This window comes from Rutilus rutilus, assembly GCF_951802725.1.
Source record: "Rutilus rutilus genome assembly, chromosome: 8".
NCBI classification, from domain to species: domain Eukaryota; kingdom Metazoa; phylum Chordata; class Actinopteri; order Cypriniformes; family Leuciscidae; genus Rutilus; species Rutilus rutilus.
The window spans coordinates 5,778,314-5,796,879 of NC_140222.1; the positions used below are offsets into that span (position 1 = coordinate 5,778,314).

Below are 18,566 nucleotides of genomic sequence, written 5' to 3' on the forward strand. Positions count from 1 at the left end.
ATCATACGCTTACGTTTGATGTCTGTAGAAATATCCTATATACACCGTTTATATACCACGTTCTTCCTGTTTCAAGCATGTTTTGAGCACAATACATTACAACTAGAAGAAAAACTCGATGAAAACGATCGGAAATATGTTCAAACAGAGCATTTAGACACAAATATAGACACACAAATAACAGATTATGTTAAGCTCTTTGGGTGTACAGTAGTACACATTCGTTCATTCATTATAACAGCTTGTTTCACAAAAAAAGGCCTTTAGGATTACAAGACATTGGTTTCAGGTTCTTTGCTATGACTTAACTTGTGCTCTCGGTTATTACTCAATTCAAGTAGGTTGAAAACTCAAAAAAATTGAGTTTTATACCAAAGTAGTGCGCAATTAAACTCGCATTTCACCTTTAAGGAGGTATTGAGTGTCTTAATTGCTGGCAAAACATTAAGTTAATGACCATACAAACTTCTATGAGTGACTGGAATGCATTAAACACACAACAGCGTTTTATTAGGAAAAGAAGAGCTCTCTTACACACAGTGGGTTTATATAAAAGATCAATACAGTTTATTGAAAAATATAGCACTCATCCCAGTGCAAAAAAATCTATGCACCAACCACTACATAAAATGGCTAAATACAAGTGCTAAAAATATACAATTTTCAATTTTTTTAGAATATACAGCTCCAGTCTACGCAAATATTAGAAATAGTTGAGGTATAACTAAGAAAAAAAAAATAAAAAAAATAAGGTAATTATCTGCAGCCTCAGGCATTTATTTAGCAAATGCTATAACTCTTACAACAAGCAAAGAACATCAATAGGCGAAAAAAGACGATACACTTAAATACTTCCTGAATGAGAAACTGTCAGGGTTTGTGCGGAAAAACAGTTCACGGATTAACCTCGAAAACCTTCGAAAAAGTCAAGGTAGACTAGGAGCGCTTAAAACCGGATCTGGCTAAAAACTGCAGAGCGGTTTTACGCGCATGACCACTGTTTGCATAACGGCAGAAGTTAGTAAAAAAAAAAAAAAAAAAAAAAAAAACTCTTCATTTGTAAAGCACATACAGCAGTTAAACAGCTAAGCAAATAAACGAAACGGAAAAAAATTAGGGATAGTAACTATTAATTTCAGAGCGTATTTTAGTCGCTTACCAAAATGGACGAGAAAGAGTTCAGTTTTTACGTAAATATTAGGTTAAAATGAATACATTTTTAGAATAAATTTAGTTGGTTACCAATAATGTCAGTACGACTGAAATTGTTTTTTAATAGTCAAACAAAACAAAAAAAAAACGTTTTTGTGCGCTAGTAAAGCTAGAGCAACTTAAACTTACGGATCTTAATAGCATTCATACAAAGGGTTGTTACAACAGGATGGTTTTAACGGGATTCTAGAGCCGTTCAAATCGTTACTGCTTGAGAAAAATGATTAACGAACATCGTATTGGTATTTGTGCGCTAGTAAAGCGACGGCAACTTGGACTTAATAGCATTCGTACGAAGGCTTTTTAACGTCTCAAAGTACAAAATATCACAGGCCAAAAAGTTAATTAGTTAATTTAAATGTATTTAACGCTAACAATGGTACAATAAAAACAAACACGCTGATATTGCGGGGATCGTTTTAAAGGGATTCTAGAACCAGCACTTTTCGTACAAATCCTCACTACTGTGTGCGAAATTAATTAACGAACATCGTATTTGTTTTTGTGCGCTAGTAAAGCTATGGCAATTTAAACGCTGCTTTCATTTAAAAAAAATTGTTACAGCTTGCGAAAAATTATTAACGAACCTCGTATTGGTATTTGTGCGCTAGTAAAGCTACGGCAACTTAGACTTGACGGTCTTCATAGCATTCGTACGAAGGCTTGTTAACGTCTCAAATTACGAAATACTCCAGGCAGTTAATTAGTTCATTTAAGTGTGTTTAACGCTAACGATGGTACAGTAAAAACAAACACACTGATCTTGCGGGATAATTTTAAAGGGATTCTACAACCAGTGTTTTCGTACAAATCATCGTTACTGCTTGCGGAAAAAGACTAACGAACATTTAATTTGTTTTTGCGTGCTAATAAAGCTCTGGCAACTTAAACTTAGCATTCATAAGAAAGCTTGTTACCATCACAGGTGACAAAATATTGAAGGCAAAAAAAAAAAAAAAAAGTTAAGAGATTAGCGTAGCAAACATCACAACAATGCATTGCTAATTTAATAAAAATGTTAGTGCTAATGATGGCACAGTAAAAACATGAAACGCACTGATCTCGATGGGCTTGTTTTAAAGGGATTCTAGAACCAGCGCTTTCGTACAAATCATCGTTACTGCTTGCGAAATTAACCAACATCGTTTTTGTGCGCTAGTAAAGCTACAGCAATTTAAACTCACGGATATTGCTAGCATTCATGCAAAGGCTTGTTAACGTCACAAATGACGAAAACACCGCTGGCAAAAAAAAGTTCTTAGATTTAACGTCGCAAACGTCACAATGCATAGCTAGTTTATTTAAATGTATTTAGGGCTAACAATGGTGCATTAAAAACGTCAAACGCAATTGACGGGCTTGTTTTTAACAAGTTACAATGGCTGGTGCTTTTGATACAAATCATTGTAATGAAAAAATACAGTGAAAAAGTGTTCAAGGAACATGGTAATTGTGCATAGCTACAGTTCATTGTGCTGGTTTAGGGAACAGGAAGCATCTATAGCTAAAACACAACTACATCGCTAGAATCAGATTTCCTCGTAAATACGAAGCTCGCGATTCCTGAAGAATACACTTGTAAGGGTGCGAAGTTTAGTGGATAGACAAGAGGCAGATCACAAAACAGGGCCAAATCAAGTAGGCGGAGGTGTTTCGATCAATCCTACAACCTGATGCATTTGTTAAATATATTAAAAAAACGAAATCCATTTTTCGTTCGTGGAATTGTCGCGTCAACACCGGCCGCTGCTGTATCCGGGGAAGAGCTGAGTGAGGATGGCTTGGAGAGGTTTGTTCACCGTCATCTGGTAGTTTTTGCCCAGATCGTGTCGGCAAGCCGGACAGGTGTAGACCTCGGCTTTGAAAGATCTCTGAAGGCACTCCTGTGAAGAGAAGAAAATACAGCTAATTGAATTTGCTGCCAACAAAAATAAGAGGCCATGATAGAAGTAAATCAAGCTAATTTGTTTATTATTTTATCTTAATTAAAAAAAATTACAAATAAATGAGTGTGAGCCCAATTACATTTTTTGAAGGAAAGAAAGAAAGAAAGAAAGAAAGAAAGAAAGAAAAAAAAAAAAAAAAAAGAAAGGAAAAAAGAAAGGAAGGAAGAAAAAAAAGAAGAAAGAAAGAAAGAAAGAAAGAAAGAAAGAAAGAAAGAAAGGAAAACAAAAAAAAGAAAAAGAAAGGAAAGAAAGGAAAAAAGAAAGGAAGGAAGAAAAAAAAGAAGAAAGAAAGAAAGAAAGAAAGAAAAAAAGAAAGAAAGAAAGAAAGAAAGAAAGAAAGAAAGAAAGAAAGAAAGAAAGAAAGAAAAAAAAACAAAAAAAAAGAAAAAGAAAGGAAGGAAGAAAAAAAAGAAGAAAGAAAGAAAGAAAGAAAGAAAGAAAGAAAGAAAGAAAGAAAGGAAAACAAAAAAAAGAAAAAGAAAGGAAAAAAGAAAGGAAGGAAGAAAAAAAAGAAGAAAGAAAGAAAGAAAGAAAGAAAGAAAGAAAGAAAGAAAGAAAGAAAGAAAGAAAGAAAGAAAGAAAGAAAGAAAGGAAAACAAAAAAAAGAAAAAGAAAGGAAAAAAGAAAGGAAGGAAGAAAAAAAAGAAGAAAGAAAGAAAGAAAAAAAGAAAGGAAGGAAAACAAAAAAAAAGAAAAAGAAAGGAAGGAAGAAAAGAAAGAAAGAAAATGAAAAATTCTAAAAAAATACATGAAATTAGAATTAAAGTAAATCAAAGATTGATTATCAGGCCCATCTGATAAATGAAAGTGACACTCAGTGACTGCACATTGAGCGCTCGTCTGTGGTTGAGGTCTCTCACCCGGCAGACGTTGTGTTGGCATTCTGTGGTGATGGGCTGATAGACGACCTCTTGGCAGCAGATGCACAGGAAAACTTCCTCCACTTTATTCAGGAAGCGCTACAGTGCGAAATGAAGACATTAAACTCACAATAATCCTCCCAGCAGCTTAAACGACAGGTCACGCACGGCTAAATAATGAGTACGTACAGGTCCGAGGCTCAGAGACTGCATGGCTTCGTCCCAAAACTTCTTGTTCAGCTCATCGTCCTTGATCAAGGCCTTCTGCTCTTTGCTCAGTTTGTACGCCTCCACCTTCATCTTCTTGGGCGTGCCTTTGGCCGGAGAACTCTTCTCGTCCACTACGATCGGGGAAAACGAGGATGTTACGGATTGTAAACAGAAAGATCTTTAGGCCTGGTGAGGGTCACACCGGGACGTTTTCACCTACCGGTCTGGGATTTCCGCTTTCTCTTGCCCTTGGTGGGCGTTTCTTCAACTTCCTCTTCCATTTTGTTCTCTTTCTCCTTTTCTTTCGCAGCCACGGCTTCCAGATAACCCTCAGGATACTGCAGGGCGAGAGAACCAGGGTTAAAGGGTTACATTTCAAAAAAAGAAAATAATAATAATTAGCTCATGATTACTCGCCCTCAAGCCATCCTAGGTGTTAGAGATGCGCGGTTGACGGTTACAGCCGCGGATAAACAGCGGATCGGGCGGGTGACTTCCAGCAGACGGCCGTACGCAAGTCGACTTGCACCAAAAGAGCAACACTTGAACTTGACGCACAACGTAATGACGCAAGCGGTTGCCCAGTCCTGTTTGTTTGAACCGCGAGAGGCGTCAAAGCTCACGCTACTCTACATACGTCATACATCGTCAAGTGTAGCTCTTTTGCCGCAAGTCGACTTGCGTACGGCCGTCAGCTGGAAGCTAGTTATTTTAGTCGATAAAATATGATAAATATGATAAATATGGATATTTTTCTTACACAAACGCATCGCTTCACTTCAGAAGGCCTTTATTAACCCCCCCCCGGAGCCTGTGGAGCACTTTTATCATGGACAGGTACACTTTTACCATGGATATATGCACTTTTATCATGGACAGGTGCACTTTTACCATGGATATATGCACTTTTACCATGGATATATGCACTTTTATCATGGACAGGTGCACTTTTACCATGGATATATGCACTTTTACCATGGATATATGCACTTTTACCATGGATAGATGCACTGATTTGAGGGTGAGTAAATCATGGGCTAATTAAAATTTTTGGGTGAACTATCCCTTTAATGAATGAATCTCACAGAGAGAAACTAACAGGCGTGTGATTTGGGGCGAAACGTGACAGTACCTGCATGGTGAGCCCCAGTTTCTTAATACGCTCTTTTCCGTCGCGGGTCCAAGGCGCCGGTTCGTCATCGTTTCGCTTCAGCAAGTATCTCCAAACGAGGAAGCCGGACTTGCCCTTCTCTGGCCAGTACTTCACCACCTAATTAAATATAAATAACTGAATGAACATATACAGGCCATATACATATACATATTTATAATTAATAAACTGACTGACTCAATGACTGACTCAATGACTGACTCAAATAAATAAATAAATAAATAAATAAAATGAATGAATGCCAAGAAAGAAGAGGAGGAAGAAGGGAAGGAAGTGAAATGCATGCCTGTGAAATGAAAAAAAAATAAAATAAAATAGAGTCCTGGGAATTATTGATTAAGAGAAAAAATATATAAAAAGTATAAATATTTATATAGGAATAACTAAATAAATTAATAAAGGCCTGGAAAGGCCTTGTCATTTCATTGTTATTTAATTATTTTATTGTTAAATTTACCAGAAAAATAAAATAAATCAAATCAAATCATAAAATAAATAAATCAAATCAGAAATGAATCAAATATAGATAAATCCTAAATAAAATAAATACAGGATTGTGGATGGATGAATAAATATAAATAAAAAAATAAATAAAATACAAGCGAATACCGGTAAAACAAATAAATAAACAGGCATGTGAATGTATGAATATAAAAAAAATAAGCAAAAAATAAAAATAAATAAAATAAATACAGGCCTACGAATAAATGAGCTGCCCATCACTGGTAAATGGCTCACCTTGTAAATGCCGTCGTATCGGTTTCCGTCTTCAGGACTGAATTTGCTGTGTTTGCGTCCCTTGGAGCTTCGCACGACTCTCACAGGTTTCCCAGCTTTCCAGTCTTTAGCCTCCGCGCCTTCCTTCTCGTTCACCGCCGCGTTACAGTTCAGAGCAAGAGCCCTATAATAACAATCACATTTATATACACACAACACAACACATAATCTTTTCTGCTGATGCAATTAAGGCCAAAAAGGGAAGAGATATTGATGCGTTGCAATGCAATAGTTTATTGAGCCTTTTCTTTTAACAGTTTTAAATGTCAGTTACTGTGAATAAAGGAAAATATATATATAAAAAAAAAAAAAAAAGAGTTACATGCACATTTTATGCGAAACCATAGATAGACCTTTATCTATAGAACAAGTATTATAATAATAATAATAATAATAATAATAATAATAATAATAGGAAGTGATCGCTACACACAGTTTAAATGCTGAATGACTGACATCCGCAGCTTAGGGAAGCGTTTACGGGAACTTAAATTTAACAACTTCAATAATCATTTCCATTTCACATTAACCCCTTAAACCCAAAGTGTAAAAAAAACAAAACAATTATTCATAATCCAATTACTAAGCAACCACTGAATGGAACAAAACTAAATAGGTGTCATTTTAAAGCTTAGAAGCTTTTTTTTTATATTTTCTATTAAACGATACCTACCTTTTGGTGCTCTTTGCTATAGTTTTGGAGTTATGAGTCTTTACTTTTGTGTGTGTCACTCAAAAAAACAACTCTTACTATGAGTGGTTAATAGTGGTTAAACTATGGAATGGCTTTAGAACAATTATAATATAGTGCAGTAATATAGAAAAGTTTATGCTTTATAGTGTTTTTGTGCCTTTTGTGGGGTTTAACAATAGCCGCTTTCCGACAAAGTAGTTACAGGAACTTAGTTATAGGAACTGTCCACTTCTAAACAGTTCTATGAACTACTCTCCCCAAACTCGATTTTGCTGTTTGCGTTCGCACTGGCCAAGTGGCCATAGGAACTGGTAGGAGGGGTAAGGGAGTGATGCAAGCACGGCGACTTATTTTGACGGAGCGACGGACCTTTATTTTGACGCGCTGAGAACGCCAAAGCAAACAGTGCTCGCATTCTCTGTGTTCATTAGTTAACGATCTGTCTAACAGTACTGTTTAATATCTTATTAGATAGAACTGTTATAGAAAGTAGACAGTATATGAAAAAAAGGTTATTAGCCTATGCCGTGTGGTTGATGTCCAGTGTTGCTAGCTGAGCAGAAATACATAATCATGTTTGGCTTGGTCCTCTCAAAGTTGCGTTGAATTTTCTCTTCAGCATAAAGGTTTAGAGGCCCATCTATCACTGTTTTCCATGTTTGTATCTAGTTTCTGGAGTAAATATATAATCTGTGTGTTTACATATAGCTGTTTTAAAAATGGCAGGTGCTGGTGTTTTGCGTGCGTTCGGTCATCAGCGTACACTAACGTCACGGGTAATTCCTATAGTGCTGGTTTAGACCCTACTCTGAAGTAGGAGCTAAATTAGTTCCTCCAAATGGAGTTCCTAGAACTAAAGTCGTTCCTAGTCGGCGTGTTCGCACCGCAGGAACATCCGGGTACTTTAGCCAATAGTTCTAGGAACTGTAAAAAGGTTCCTCCGGTCGGAAAGCGGCTAATAACACAGAATAGTATACGCACAAAGAATGGCGTTATGTTGTTATAATCCCTAGTCGTTACGATCGTCATCTGTGTTTCTGACCTGTTCATGTTGGTGAGCTTCTGATCGCAGGACTGCTCTGCCGTTCTCTTGTTCCCTGAGAGGTCGCGACCCCCGGAGCCCGTGTACGTGAACTCGTTACCATCGTCCTGGAATGAGGAAAACGTCACAGGTAAACGGGGGAAGGGAAGGACTACCTGAGGGATGGTTTGGGGCGAGTGTTCACAGACATACCACGTCATCTTCGTAGCCTCCGGCGAGCACCAGAGAGTAAGCGCCGTCGTTACTTCTGCCGTGAATCCCAGCGACGTGAGGCCTGTGGACGCCAGATTCACTCACCTGACCAACACAAACACAAAAATCGCGTTAATATTGCCAGGTATCCCTAAACTCTTAAAAACCTTATCTTTTGTTTTACTTATTTGGAAATTAGACATTTGTACCAGTCGCAATGAGACATTTCAAATGATACTAAATATGTATAATACTCGATGTTGATCATTCACATTAAACCATATATTCTTGGGTGAGTTTTGGTGATCTTCGCATCGGGGAGAAGGAGAGGGGGGATGAGGGAAAGAGATGTAGATTAGGATGACTCTGAGGTGAGACTTTCGTCTCAATAGTGCACAAGGAGGAGTTCAAATGTTAAGGTCCTTTGTCCTCTCAGGGTCTGGTCACTCTTCAACCAGACTGCCCGGCATTTTCTAATTTCTCAATTCTTACAGATCCATCCGCCAGGGAGTGAAGAAGTCCGTGTTCGTGTTTGTCATCCTAAAAATGAATCGCGCACAGAAACCTTGCACACGGGGTACAATGCTTAATTAATCAGTTGCGGAAAAAGAAAATGCACAAAACAATACAAAATGGAGTCTTCAAGCAGTGAGGATTATCTCGTTGTCCATCTCTCTTCTTAAAAAGAAAAAGAAGAGGAAATATTGGGTCCATCCAACAATCCTGAGATTGCGTAGAGGAAGGAGAGTTTGCTGTGGGATTATCCCGAGCGATTCAAAGTTTACTTCAGGATTTCAGTGCCTATGTTTACATGCAACCATATAATCCATTAGTAATCAGACTGACGGCTTAATCGGACTGAAAAGCCTTCGTTTAAACACCTTGAGCTCGATCAGAATTAAATTTCGATCGGATTGAAAGGGGTGGTTTATTCCTTTTCTTATCCGATTGAGAGGACATGTAAACACTTGATCGGATTGAAAACAATGAGTGCAATGACGTAGAAATAGCGTAATGACGTATGAAGAAAAGGACGTGTGCACGGACCTTAACAGTGAAAAATAACACCACGTTTCCTAATGATCTCTCTCAAGAAGAGCATGTGCAGGGTGAAAAGCAACGGTCCTAGTACTGAGCCTTGAGGTACTCCATACTGTCCACATAAGAGGCCTAAACATTAAATAAATACATATTTATCTATCAGAGATGCCCACCTGCACTCTGAACTTCCAGAGCGTTCCCACTGGAACTCCAGGAACGGGCCCGTGATGGTTGGAGGGAACGATGGTGCACTGTTTGGTGCGGCCGACACACGCCATTCCCTACAAAACAAGACACCAGGCTCATAAATACATCATCTGAACGACTCCATTTGCAAACTTGTTGGGCTGAAACGCACCTTCCCCCAGTCCCTCTGACTGGAAGAGCTCGCAGATGCCATCTTGGCCTTCTTCTTGCTTTCCTTCAGCTTCTCTCCAGCCAGAACCACCTCGCTGGCGTCGTTACGGCATTCTGGACAATACCTGCGAGAAAAAAGACATTTATAGTTAGGGTTGGGAAAATCAAAAATCTAGTGAATATTTGAGGTCAGGAATCGGATACTTGTTATAAATTTTTAATTTCGATTCATCTTATCGATTCCTTTGTGAGCATTTCAATGTGACTTTAAACTATTCAAACGAGAGACGACTCTCATGCGGTTTTCAGTGGTACTGCAGGCGTGTGTATCAGCATATTGGATCCGTGCAGCTCTTAAAGTGACAGCAGCCTAATATTCCTGATGCCGTCTCTATAACAACACTGATCAAACAACAAAAGACAGAAAATTCACTCGTTCTTGAATGAATAACTTTGCACTTTAAATATAGTTTCTGTACCTGAATACCTAAAAATCTTAACACTTAATTTCAATCGTATCTTTGTTCAGTTGTATCTATTTGCTGTGATTTAAAAAAGAACAAATAAATTAGCAATTACTGAGTGTTTACTCGTCTTTAATAATGCTTGAAATGTATATTAGACTAGTTGTTTTAAACTCAAAAGTTCCTTGTGTAAGTGTTCTTTAGCCTGGTGATTTTTGTTCATGATAATTATTTACAATTAAATGTTTTATCAAAGACTAAATGTGAATGATATCCAAGTTTTTTTTTTACCTTACTGGAATTGAAATTAGGAATCGATAAGCATAATCGAAATCATTAAAATTCAAACGATACTCAACCCTATATATAGTGGAATCGACTATATTTTTATTCGATTTGCAATTAGTGACGGTAAACTCATTCACCAGTCCTCGTCGGCGGGGATTTTGGTGAGCGGTGGGTTCAGGCAGTAGATGTGAAACGCCATGTCGCATTCGTCGCACAGCAGCTGTTTGTCGGGGTCCTGCTTCACGCCACACACGTGACAGTTGCACACGCGGCAGTTCTTCTTCAGGTCGTCTTTGCACACCTTGCATTCGGGTCCGTTTGACCCTGATTTGACAAAAAACGAGGCACTTTAAAGCATTAGTTCACCCAAAAATGGTGAATTATCCCATAACAAGCCATCCTATGACTTTCTTTATCTCATTTTTGGGTGAACTAACCCTTTAACATTTGCGCCCGTACAAATTGAGACTGAATTGTATGAATATGGTAAAAATCAAAGCAGTACTAAAGCCAAACTCACTCTTGAGAGGGCTGTCGGAAGAGGCTCCTGGACCATCTGAACATCCTGGCTCTTCAATCTTGTAGATTTCAGTCACGAACATGATGCGACAGTCGTTGAGAGAATCCCCGGCTTCCCTGTAGAAATTGCGGACAAACTTTGTGATCAAACCAACAAAATGGCCAGCAAGACATTTACAGTGAAATGGACACTATTTTTAGCCTATTTGATTTGCCCATCACGACAAATTCACACCAATTCAATCATTTACTAATGTTTTTATTTGCTTTTTGAAAGTGACTTTTTGCGCGAGAATGGTTTCATGAGCAATTAACGCAAATTTGTTCTGCTAAATGAATGCAACACTTTGCGTAAAAAGTGATTTACAAAGGATTTAAGATCTTAGTGTAACTAATCTATATAATTGTTTATATTACTATATTATGTTTACTATAATGAACTATTACACAATTAAAATACTTAATTTTGTAAATAATTTAAGAGGAACTTTGTGAGCAAACCAACAAAAAGAAAATGGCAGCAAGAAGTTTACAGTGGAATAAGTAATTTTGTAATGTTATTTGCTTATTAAATGCGAATTTGCGCAAGAATGGTTTCACAAGTAATCAACGCAAAAAATTTTCTGAAAACCGATTCTTGTTTTTTTAAATGTATTCGATTTTTTAAATATTACATATAAACAAAATTGCATCATAACTTACTAAGTTAATTATAACGGACACTTTATTTTGATTTGCCCATCACAACAAATTTACACCAATTCAATCATTTACTAATGTTTTTATTTGCATTTTGAAAGCGAACTGTTTATAGACATTAAAATCCTTAAATGCTAACTACTCAAATATAAAAGAAACAACTTGAACAAACCAACGGAGAAAAAAATAAGAGTGTAGCGGAAAACTCGTTTATATAGAAATTTTATGAACAATTTTAGAGCCTAGTGTAACTAAAAATGTATAATTTTTTTAAATAGTCTTAAAAGCTAAAAAAATTAAGAAAAAATAACTTTAAAATTGCACGATAAAAAAAATAAAAAAACTACGAAGAACTTTCATTATAAATGAATGATTTAAATATAAAATGTCCATCAAGACATTTACAGTAGAACCGAGGCTTTTTTTTTTGCTCAATGAACGTGAGAATTCGTGCAAGAATTGTTTCATGCGCAGTCAACGCACATTTGTTATACACAAAAAGTGGTTTGACAAATTTGACACATTCATTCTTGCATTTATGAACACTATGATCGATTCACACGAATTCGACAACGTACAAACTGACCATTCGTCTGCAAGCTCTGGCCAAAAGCTTGGCTCTCAGGAAGCACAAGCAAAGTTGTCTTTGAAGGCTAAAACGTCACCCTACCCGAGCAGGATCTTGCCGAACACCTCGCGCTGGGTGCGCGTCTCCCTCTTCCTCTGGATCTGGGCGTCGTACCAGTAGCCGCGCTCTTTGGGCTCGTCCGGGTTGTAGTTGACCATCACGATCATGCCCTGCTCCAGCTGGTGCCACTGGTACACGGTTCGCGCTCGCGGACGAACGTCTTTCCCGCGCAGCTGCACCACGCCGTTCTCAGGGTAACTGCACAGAGCACAGGCGCGCGTGATTAGCATTCAGATGGTGTGGGACGCTTAAACAGACGGCCTTTGATCAACAGTTTAAAACACAGATGAAAGGAAGGACTGAAACTTGATGTTAACAGGTGCATGAATCTGTTAGAATTGGAGGGAAAACAATTTCTTCCTGTTTGGAAAAGACAGTCAAACATTTATTCATCTTACAGTTTTAGCCCCAAAATTTCCCCTCAAAGTCAATTCAACCTCACAAATGGGCATAATTACGCTAAATACTATTTTTGTATTGAAGCATGATATTGAAGAAAAATGAGATATGCGATTCGATTATGCTTAAAGTGTGTAAAATAAACTTAAATTATCTTTAAAATATATTTAAAATGATATAACCTACATACGCGTTTCACATTCTTTTTGTGACAAGAAAACATCCCTACAACTTCTGAAAGTGAACATCAGTGTGAACCACGGGGTTTAGGGTTTCAGGAAGGCCTTCATCAGGATTATTTAACAACACAGAAACTGAATAATCAAATGTAGAAATAAAACACTGCTTAGTTTTCACTGTATGATTGAAATATAAACTGATTCTTATTAAAGCTACAAAAGTTATTCAGCCGAGAGCAGTGAGTGATATTCTGTCTTTTGTTCATGACCCCAGTTATTGCAAGCCGTTGCTATATGCATATCGCGATATTTTGATAATTTATATTCCGATAATATATGATAAGATATATTGTGCAGCCCTACTATTTTCTGTAAAAACATTTGACTGAAAATCATAAATAAATCCAACAATAAATCCAACAAATCAGTTGTTGTATTTATTGTTGTATTTATTTATGATTTAACGCCGTATCAGCGGCAGTGGCTATATTCATGGCAATCAACCGTGTTTCAATTTAAAAAATAATTATGACTACAATCAATTCCTAACATTGTTTACAATAATTTAACACTAGTATACCAATAGTAACAACATTAACAACATTTACATAGAATCTTTCAATTTAATATTTGTTAGAAATTCTACACTTCTTACCTTTTTAAAAATGTCCATTAATATATTTTCTGAATAGAAACATTGTCTAAAAGTTGTTGGATTGATTTAAATTAACTGGCTTGCGAGTTTGTAACTCATGCATCACTTGAACTGTTCGTAACTCGTTCACTGTGTATCGGTTAAAGATTTCCAGATTGGATTCTGATTCACAAGCTATTGATTTTTTTATAAAGAGTCATTCGTCGGTGGATCAGACTACACTGGTACGCATGTTAGTTTTTGCGTGCAGCCCACCAAAGGTTTCTTGCCATTATTTTGTTTTAAACAATATTTTTATTGTTTTATTTTATGTTTATCAGTGTTATATTCTTTTACTCCAAAATAGAGACTTACTCTTCGTATTTGACATGGTAAATGATCTCCTCTTCCCCATCAGTTCCTCCATCTTCCTCTGAAGCCTTTGCTGTTTTCGTAACGTTGACGATCTGCGCCTCGAACCAGGCGCCCATGTTCAAGTCTCGAGCATCTACAAACTCGTTTATCTGAGGAAAAAAAATATGTTCAAATGTTACGTTTCGAACATCCAACAGAAAGAAAAAGGCCAGCAAGACATTCAGTGGAACCGACAAGATTGTTCTGATTTGCTTGAATAGTTTCCTGAGCAAAGTGCAAATCTGTCGTTTCTGTTATTAAACGAATTATACATCTTGCGTTAAAAAAAGGGATTTTACAAACATCACGCATTAGTTCTTGCGTTTTACGAACAATTTGAAAGATTTACACAATTTTAGAGACTAGTGTAACAAAACATTGAGTAAATATCTTTTAGAAATTTACATGAAACATTTGAACTGTATTGTAATATAAAAACATCGTTAAATAAAATGAACATTTTGTCATTATGCAATTAAAATAATTATGTTTGCAGATCATACATTTAAATATACAGAAGACAAACTATGCGAGTGAACAAAGAGTGTTAACAAAGCCTATAGTGGAATTGACACGATTTTTATTTGAGTTACTTAAACATGCCAGTTTGCGCAAGAATAGTTTCATAAGCAAATTCGTTGTTAACTTGAATAAAAAGTACTTTAACAAACATCACACATTAGCTCTTATACAAGAATGGATTTACGAATGCTTTAAGGCCGATAACACAACTTTGACGATTTCCAAAAGAAAAATAATAATAATAATACGAGTTACTCATCGAACGCAACAATTTGCGCAAGAACAATTTGGTGAGGAAATGAAACAAATTTGTTCTGGTAAAGAAATGAGTCGTTTACAAACATTACACGTTAGTTTTTAACCAAACGATGGTTATGAACAATATATGATTATACAAATTTGAACTTTGTTCGTTATACAATCAAAATCATTAAGTTTGAAGATAAATACTTAAAATATGTGAGAAACTTTATGAGCGAAACAACAGAAAGAAAACGGCCAATGAGACATTTATAGTAGAATCGACAATTATCAAATTTGATTTGATTATCGGATGCAACAATTTGCGCAAGAACGGCTTTGACTTATTAGAAGCTCATTTTCCCGCCCATCTCACCTTGTAAAACCCAAAGCCCGGGTCGACGAGGTCCAGTGCGTCGGTCTGGACTGAGGTTCCAGCGTTCTGGCCGTCGCTCTCGCCATGCGTGGATCCTTTATCGGACTCGCTCTGGGCCGATCCGCAGCCGGAGTCCGAGTCGGAGAGTTCGGCCTCTTTGTCCTTCGGGAGCGCCGCCGACGGGAGCGCCTGCCGTACCAGAAGCTGAACGATATCGTTCAAGCCCACGTTATAGTCGAAGAGGGTGTGACCGTCTTCCATCTATCGTGGCCAACGAAGAAGTGGACGAGTTAAATTAATGTTAAAACAACGTTATGACAGTGCAAATGTGTAAAATATGAACGATTTACACAGATTCGACATTTTACAAATGATTTCAGAGCATAGCGTAACAAACAAATACTTAAAACTTAAAGAACTACCTCAGAAATACCTCAAACCTAAAGAAATACACCTCAAACTTAAAGAAATACCTCAAACTTAAAGAAATACCTCAAACTTAAAGAAATACACCTCAAACTTAAAGAAATACTTCAAACTTAAAGAAATCTCAAACTTTATAAGATACTTTCTCAAGCCAACATAAAGTTAGACTTGACAAACTTATTAATCTAATTGTTTTGAATATTAAAAAGTTGTACGTAAGAACTTTGTTCATTATAAAATTAAACTCATTAAGTGTGTATGATTTAAACATAGGCTACAAGAGACAAATTTAGCGAAGTAACCAAAAGATACGATCCGTTTACTGTAGAATCAAAGCAATTTTTTACTTTGGTTTGCTTAGTGAATGTGACAATTTGCGCAAGAATTATTTCACGAGAAATCAACGCAAATTTATTTTACTTGTGTAAAAATGTGGTTTAACAAGTTTTACACATTCGCTCTTGTGAATGTGTTTAAGAACACACAAAATAATGGTTAATTTTTCACCATCCAATCAGTTTGACAGATAAAACCAAGCCACGCCCATTTTTCACCCAAGTTTCTCCAAGTCAATTCAACCTTACAATTGGGCCTAATTATGCAAAATAACCAATATGATTTCTCTAAAAACATTTATTGACTGTAAATTACTATGATTTAAGCAAATTCGTCACATTATGGAAAGTAAAACGGCTTCGAATGGCACACGTCACCTGTTTGCCCCTGTAAAAGAGTCGTTGCCTATCGGGTTCGACGTTGAAGAGTTCGGTGATCTTCACTCGCAGCTCGTCCACCTTGGTGAGCTTGGACAGGGAGTCGACCCGATGGGTGTCCTTGCCATCCATAGTGCGCACCTGGATCCACATGGCGGCAAACCTGGGACAAGTGACATCAGAAAGTGAGATTGTTTCCACACCTTCCTTTTTATAGCTCAGACAATGGCCCGAAGCCAGGAGCTTCAAACGAGCAGGAAAAAGGTGTTCGTTTCACAGTGACGTGAACAACACGGGCAGCTTTTTCCTCGTTCGGCTCCTCTGGCGGTTTTACAACTGCTTCTTTGAAACAGTCTACATTTCTTTAAGACTTACACTTACAAAACGGGCGTTAGCTTGGTAAAGTGATGCCATTGAAAGGTCAAATCCAAGGTTCTTTGATTTATGAGCATTCCCACAACATTTCACCAATATTTTCCGAAGTTTTCCAATTTACAATCATAATTTTTTTTAAACCAGACTACGCATACATTATAATACTAAATGATTACACTTACAATATTCATATGCAAGGGGTATTTCAAAGATACGCCAAAGGCTACCGATGGAAAAACACGGTATTACCATGGTAAATGGCCAAAAAAAAAACATGGTATTACCATAGTACATGCCCCCAAAAAATATGGTATTACCATGGTAGATGCCCCAAAAACATGGTATTACCAAAATAATTGGCCAAAAAACATGGTATTACCACGGTAAATGCCCCCCCCAAAAAAACGGTTTTAACATGGCAATTGTCCAAAAACATGGTATTACCATAGTACATGCCACCAAAAAAATATGGTATTACCATGGGAGATGCCCCAAAAACATGGTATTACCAAAATAATTGCCCAAAAAACATGGTATTACCACAGTAAATGGCCAAAAAAAGGTTTTAACATGGCAATTGTCCAAAAACATGGTATTACCATAGTACATGCCACCAAAAAAATATGGTATTACCATGGGAGATGCCCCAAAAACATGGTATTACCAAAATAATTGCCCAAAAAACATGGTATTACCACGGTAAATGGCCAAAAAATGGTTTTAACATGGTAATTGTCCAAAAACATGGTATTACCATGGTGCATGCCCAAAAAAACAAAACAAATTCCAAATTCAATTTTAAATGGACGGGAGAGATTATTTTCCATTCTACGTGTGCAAGCTTAAATAATAGCTTTAGAAAACCTTGTTGACATCAAACCTCGCCTGTTGTTGGCGGAAATGCCCCCAACTGTCACTCAAAGGTACTGCATCGGGTCAAATAACATCTTTATTTTGTCGACTTAAAAACAAAACAGGAAGTTGGAATGATACCTAAACTTCTTATACAAGTCTAGCTATAATTTTTATTAGCAGAAATCAATCCGTTTAAACGGGGATTAGATAGTGCGAATCGAGTTCATTTAAATGAGGGGTTGTGTACTGGCCATGATGTGGGTGGTCTTGTATCAAAAACAGACCCCTAAATGTCAAATCTAAACTAAGAACTACAGAATGTGTGTCAAATTATTACACATTTATCATTTTAAATGGTATAAAATTGGTTAATGCATTAGTACCCCATTCTTAAGTCCTGCATTACTCGAGTTAGACATTCACAAACACTTTCCTGGCTTGTTTTGGTTTGTTATGGTTACTTATTTCAGCATACAAGATATTAATAAGAAACATTTTGACTTATTTAATTGCAAAAACCCAATTGACCACAGAAATTAAGGATACTTAGACTTCATTTGGGGTCTGAGTATGATAACAAATAAATTAGTGTAGTATGCAATGACAGAAACATTTTAAAACGCCATAGGTTACATAAATATTAACATGCACGAGATAAATATGCAAATTTCTTATTATTTATACAGTAAAATAAGGCGCGTGCGCACGGTTTAACAGACAATACATTTAAATATAGACCGAAAGAGATTTTAAATGCGGCTCTTTACCTGTAATCTTCTTCTTGGAAACAGAAGACGTGATTTTAATTCAATAAATGTGATAAAAGTGTGAAAATGTTGCACTTTTGTTACAGTTTAATCCTGCCGCGAAACGCACTGAAACTGGGACTCGAATCAATAAAAGTGTTCAACAACGTGTTTTCCCTCCTGTCGCGGGCACGGCGCGCTCCTGATTGGGGGAGAGGAGTTCTGATCCTCCCGCTGATTGGTTGGGCTGCACGTCACTTTCGCGCGTAGGCTGAGCGCGCGAAACCCTGTTCTCGTTATCCCACATGCTTGGCTCCTTTGGCTTCTGCTGTAATCTCGCGCAATTTGCTAGCCACTGTGATATAATAAGAGCATACTTAAGATACCTTTCTTATTTATAATTAATGTATTATTAACATTGACCTGCTGATTCGTTTATTATGAATTTACAGGTAAAATAAATAATAAATAAATTTACATTTAACGTAATAATTGGGTCTTGTGAATACTGACTAATGAATCTTGAC

General features: G+C 36.9%; 1 protein-coding gene across 1 annotated transcript; it reads right to left on the reverse strand.

The window, feature by feature from the left end:
• Positions 1-470: 470 nt before the first annotated feature.
• uhrf1 (ubiquitin-like with PHD and ring finger domains 1) lies at positions 471-18,226 on the reverse strand. Its single transcript, XM_084415564.1, has 17 exons — positions 18,061-18,226; positions 16,064-16,226; positions 14,925-15,185; positions 13,748-13,896; positions 12,143-12,358; positions 10,775-10,890; positions 10,392-10,578; positions 9,504-9,627; positions 9,319-9,426; positions 8,105-8,209; positions 7,913-8,019; positions 6,138-6,300; positions 5,361-5,498; positions 4,449-4,566; positions 4,208-4,359; positions 4,019-4,117; positions 471-3,095 (listed from the first exon to the last, which is right to left on the reverse strand). Exons 2-17 carry the CDS (start codon positions 16,214-16,216, stop codon positions 2,946-2,948), a joined length of 2,346 nt encoding a protein of 781 aa, XP_084271690.1. The 5' UTR covers positions 16,217-16,226; positions 18,061-18,226; the 3' UTR covers positions 471-2,945.
• Positions 18,227-18,566: the final 340 nt, after the last annotated feature.

Bases quoted from the DNA above. Each gene is read 5' to 3' on its own strand.
- uhrf1 (XM_084415564.1), bottom strand. From the start codon at position 16,216: ATGTGGATCCAGGTGCGCACTATGGATGGCAAGGACACCCATCGGGTC. The intron at 15,186-16,063 runs GTGACGTGTGCC...TGGCCACGATAG, and splicing joins TCTTTTACAGGGGCAAACAG to ATGGAAGACGGTCACACCCT. The intron at 6,301-7,912 runs GTCAGAAACACA...TTGTTATTATAG, and splicing joins AAGCTCACCAACATGAACAG to GGCTCTTGCTCTGAACTGTA.